Source organism: Limulus polyphemus, unplaced genomic scaffold (genome assembly GCF_000517525.1).
Source record: "Limulus polyphemus unplaced genomic scaffold, Limulus_polyphemus-2.1.2 Scaffold403, whole genome shotgun sequence".
Classification (NCBI taxonomy): domain Eukaryota; kingdom Metazoa; phylum Arthropoda; class Merostomata; order Xiphosura; family Limulidae; genus Limulus; species Limulus polyphemus.
Window position 1 is genome coordinate 324,667 of NW_013666013.1, and position 5,705 is coordinate 330,371.

At 37.0% G+C, this 5,705-nt stretch overlaps 1 protein-coding gene across 1 annotated transcript in view; it reads right to left on the reverse strand.

Moving 5' to 3' along the window:
- The window catches only part of LOC106458001 (homeobox protein engrailed-1-B-like), a 42,535-nt gene extending 40,382 nt beyond the window's left edge, over window positions 1-2,153 (reverse strand). Inside the window, exon 1 of the mRNA XM_013917449.2 lies at window positions 1,511-2,153. Coding sequence (XP_013772903.1) covers window positions 1,511-1,949 — 439 coding nt within the window. The 5' untranslated portion in view covers window positions 1,950-2,153. The remainder of the gene's footprint in view (window positions 1-1,510) is intronic.
- Between the last annotated feature and the right edge of the window lie 3,552 nt (window positions 2,154-5,705).

The window sequence follows — 5,705 nt, forward strand, 5'->3', positions numbered from 1 at the left end:
CCCATAAAATCTGTGATTATATACACTAATTGAACTGTACTTCTTATAGTGTACGTAATCCTTTACCTATACTACCTAAGCCTCGTCATCAAAATATTTAATATTCATCTTATTATAGGATGTCAAATCAAATCCATTTTCTGTGACACAACTACATATGTCATTGATTTCATAGGTAAAGTCTTTGTATAATTAGATAAATAACATATTCTTGTTTTAATTTGAATATTCAGTGAAAATCGAGAAGTAAAAGAGTATTTCTTTTTTTGGATCTCCAAAAATAAGCTTCATGTGTATTTAAAAATCATGTGGTCTAAAAATGGGTACAATAAGGCAGTAATGCATCTATAAAACATTTGTAACGAAGGAATGGCAAGCAGGAAATTTGCTTACATTTATTTTTGTACACGATTTTCTGTGTGTAATTAATAAACCAGGCCTCACGAAAATTCCAAACAGCTATACTTAATTTGCACTAAGAAACGTTTATGAACCACACACATATGATGCTGAAAATGGCATAACTATAGAAAATTGGAAAGTTTAATCCATATTTCAAGTTGCTTGTATCGTTTAGCGAAAAACAACAAAAGAAAAAAAAAAAGATTAAATGTCTAAACCATGCGAGATATATATATGTATACCACTGCCCTATCGACTGTGTGTATAAAAATTTATTAATTTAATAAATCAATAAAATTACATTTCACAACATCGTATATATGAGGAAGTTTGTACCAGTTAAATCCGACTCGTTGTGGATATGTGATAATGGTATCATGGTACAGTAATACTTTGTATAAAATCACTGTAATTCTGCACCAAACAGAGGCTGGTCTTGTACATGAAAGTTTTCTAACATTTAACTAACTAAACACGTGCACAAAATCTTATTTTGAGTCAACTCAACCCTGCTATCGGCGTACATTTAAACTGATGAGTCCTATTTGTATTGAGTGACTCAAGCCGCGTTTTGAGCATGTCAATAGCATCATCTCTTAAACAAATAATCAAACTATATGTATTCAAAGGACAATGGATATAGTGCCTTAATAGTAGACACACACGTGCACATAGGATAGTGGACACAGTGCCTTATTAGTATCAGTGCTATTTTTATCATGCTTGTGCCGTTACATTTCTTAGACGCTTGGAAAGTCATATCGATTAGAAACAAAAGCAAACTGTTAATAAGCACAAAGCTACACAATGGGATATCTGTGATGTGCCCACCGCGAGTATCGAACCCAAATGTTTAGCCAGCAGAGTACACAAAAAATTAAACTGTAATAATTGTAAATAGATGCAAACTTTGAAGACTGCCAATTGGGTTTAATATGCTGTAACACGTTTTGTATTAGTGCAAGTTACGTGATACACTTTTCTATTGATCCCTATCTATGTTTAATTTGTTAGTGAGTGAATGTGTGATGTTTACAGTGCATAATGAGGTGTTTTACAGCAACGTTTTACAGACATACACGACAGACAAATTATAGTTTCAACTGACCTGAGGAGGGTCTGTCCGAGTAACGAGTACAGAAGACCCACGCTGGCCAGACTGTCGGCTGAGGCGAAGGCGAGGTACTGGCGTTACCGGATCTGGTTTCGGCGGCAGGAGAGGTGGGAACAGGCGTCCCGGTAGATTTGACCTGAGCGCTTCCGAAGGAAATTTTCTGTTTGTCTGATTGAGAGGTGCCGGTAGAATTGTAACGTTGTTCCTTGGCTGCTCTTCCAAAATCTGGAGATAATATATTTTCAATAGAAAATTTCAACGACCTCGCAGTCCCAGTTGTTGGCATCGAGAGACGGTTGTTTCCTGGCAAAGAAAACCGGTTTAGACTGTCGGAAGATTCGTTTCGCCGATCGTTCTCATCCCCGTTCTTCCTCAGCTCTCGCGGCGCAGGACTGCAAGCCATAGAGTGGGGATAATCGGTGTCCAGTGCCATATCTACCGCACTTCTGTTATAGGATTACCAAGCTTTGATACCGAGTTAGTTCTCTGCACGCTTAATTAGTAGTGGTGCAAGCATAATAGTCCCAGGCGACTTCACCGGCCCGAAGCCGTCAAGAGCCGGAGGAACGACTCGAATGTCGAAGGAATACGAGCGACGGAATTGTTTAGTGAACGTTCAGCAGCTGCGTAAGTGTCACATATGACCTCGAGGTCAGAGTTGTCGATCAGTGTGTTTAGAAGGAATGCACTGGCACGGATACTGCTTTTTATATATACATCCGCACCAAATCTATGAACCATAGTTAACTAAAGATGGGTCTCGTAGTGGGCCGCTTCAGTCACAATGTAGAGACCGCCTCTGGTTTCGAAGGCCACGTGACGTTGACCAATCAAAACGAAACTAGTTTACAGCTTACTGCGTCACGGCACTGGTGTTGGCTGTCATTATTAAAATATCAGTTTGTGGGCGTTATCATGTTCCAGGTAAAGGGCTTTCAAGTGCGATGTATTAATCTTGGTGATGATGAGAAAATGCTTATAGCCATCAGTAGTGGGGAAGAGAAGTAAATAAATGAAAAAAATTGGAAAAAAAAGCTACTGTTTCATCGTCACCGCGTTAAAACGTTCCTGACAAATTGTTGAAAAACTCGATCACTGTAACATCAACAAAATCATCAGGTACGGTTTCGGTCGATAGGGTTACGGAGCTTTAAAAGATTTCTGCTGTTTTATTGAAATTTATATTCAATAAGCAGAGGGAGACCTGAGACTAAGAATGAGAAATTACACGCAAAAAATCGAACTTTTTTTTTCGTCAGTATTAAAAATATTTAAGTGTTTTCTTGATTCTTCTTCTTCTTTGTGTTATGTGTTTCTCAACGTCATAATAATCACTTATAACATCAGTGTGTGTGTGTGTGTATATATGTATGTACGAACAGGAAAGTTTACGACTGTTGCCATGGTTAGTAAGTAGCATATACGATCACCTAAATTTAAACATTTACTTTTTTCCAACAGCTAGATACGAATTACTAACTAGTTTTATCCTACGTTTCGTCTGCTAATCTGCTGCCATCTTTAGGAAACACTTGAGAAGTATTACATCTGGGTCTTCTTGCTGGAAGTTTTGATGAGCTACTCACTCTAACAATTCGAATGGTTTCAAAAGTGGGTATCCAGGTGTTACTGAATTTTATGCTAGGTTGACTGAGAGTGTGGAATACATTCTTTTCACATGTATGGTTCGTATATTAATATTTTAGTATCTATCGTTCTGTTCTCTGTTCCAGAATAACGGGCTCTTGCCTGATTGATATCCAGTCACCACAGCCTTACCGTAAGTACTGGAATGTTTATGATTTGCTTGGCATTCGAGCTCTTACTTCAGTTCAGTTGTTTGATTTAATCAAACCTAAGTAATACATATCCGAACACTATCTGTGGCCTTTGTTTTTGTGCCATATTTTTTCTGTTGGAATCCTATGAAGTCTTTCGTACTCTGGGAACAGAAAGTATAAATGTTTGGTTGATTGTTTTTGTCCAAAGTCACAAAATCAAATATCTGTCTAATCTATGTCCGTATCGGGGATTGAAGCCCGAAAGTTAGCGTTACTAGCCATTAAGTTTATCATGAGCCGTCGGGGAACAGCTATAGATAAGTAAACGTGTCAACAAAAAAAAACTTTTATTAACGAATTTGTTGGTTATTTAAGTATAGAAGTAAATAAAATATTTGCTAACAATACTGTAGTAACAATACTTGTATATGTAACAATTACTTGTATATGTAATAATACTTGTAACAATACTTCTATATGTAATTAAGGATCAATTATTTTATTTCTCTTATAAAATAAACTATTTATTAATGATGAAAAGTGAGCAAACAAATTTTCTAGATTGATATTTAGAATAGCCGTAAGTACAAAGTTATTTTCCCGAAAGGGATCCGAAGACCGCCTTGAGGGGTCACCTGTTTTAACCATTCGCAAACACTTTACAGTAGTGTGTTGTCTGTCAGTCAGTAGACACTAAAATGACGTCACATAAGAGACGCTTAACGTTGCAATTTGTACTGTCGAGACATCAGTAAAACGTGCGCATGCCAGGAATCACGAGAAGAATTATGCACTTTATTGGCTACAACACAGCATGACACATGAACTTTAAAAGCAAGTAATAAAAACATTTTTTACTCTTAATTTTGGTTTTATTTTCTTTTGAAACAGAACACTTTGGGGGACCCTGCAGAGGTACATCTAGTGTTATATTGAATATAAGGTTTCTCTCTTTTACTTAGAGTCATATAACGAAACGGTAGAGTTGAACTAATGAAATGAGGCAAGCTGTGTATAGATTGGAGTTTATAATACTTCCATTTATAAAGGTAAAGACGCGTTAGCTACTGCAACGGCCATATTTTAATCGTTGACACAACGCGGTCATCGCAACATTTATAATCTGATATCAAACAGCTTCTTCTCTCTTGGTGCAATTTTTATGACTTTTTTTTTATAATAATCAAACACGTACGATTCGTTTATGTCACTTAAAAGCTGTTTATGAAATAATTAGTTGTTTAAAGAGTATATTATTGTATTTAAAAGCTTCCATTTACTTAAGGGAAATTATTAAAATTAAGAAAGTTATTTATTTAACAAAATAAAAAGACCTTACGTGCATGTTTGTTTGTACTTAAGCACAAAGCTATACAATGGGCTATCCGTGCTCTGCCCAACACAGGTATCGAAAGCCGGTTTCTAGCGTCGTAAGTCCGCAGACATACCGCTGTGCCACTGGAGGGCTTACGTGCACGTATAGACCCTAACTGTTGTAGTTAAGGGTTAATAAAAGAGGCTTAGGAAAACCATGTAACGACTCCTAGTCGTCGATAAATGTGTGTATTATAGATTTAGTTGTGTGTAACATATACCCCAGATTCAGGAAAACATTTCGATTGATTTAAAAGCAGACTTAAGGGCACTACTTCTTATCGAGAATGTCTCGAATATAATCACGTGCATGCAGCCTATTCTAGTCTAACTGCTCGTAAGAGGGAAGATTTGGTTTTGGTTTAGATACTAAAAATTACCTCGTATATCGCAAAACAATGATTTTGCTTACATCTGTAGAAGAGCAGCCCCTCCCCTACGGATACAACTTGGAAATAAAGTCCAAGCTGATTAATTCTTATGCTAGGAGAGTTAATAATGTGAATGCTGGAAATAAAAGAAGTTTTTTTTATAATCGTTGTTATGGTTACCTGAATGCTTAGCCTCTATGTTATTTGGATACGATATGTGTTACAAGTATCGTCTTATCGTAAAATCATCTCACCCAAGAACAACCGCAGTTTCGTATGAAAAATAAAAACAACAACATTATAATCATAAACGCGTGGATTAAACTAACGAATATAACATGGTATTTTGTTGTTGTTTGTTTGTTTTGAATTTCGCGCAAAGCTACTCGAGGGCTATCTGCGCTAGTTGTTCCTAATTTTGAAGATATAGACTAGAGGGAAGGCAGCTAGTCAACACCACCCACCGACAACTCCTGGGCTACTCTTTACCCACGAATAGTGGGATTGATCATTACATTATAAAGCTTCCACAGCTGAAAGGACAAGCATGTTTGGGGACGGGATTCTAAGCTGCGGCTCGCAGATTGCCCTAAGCACCAGCCCATGCCAGACCTTCGTGGTGAAGTATACTCGACGGTGTCTAATTTGATATCACATTAGTAG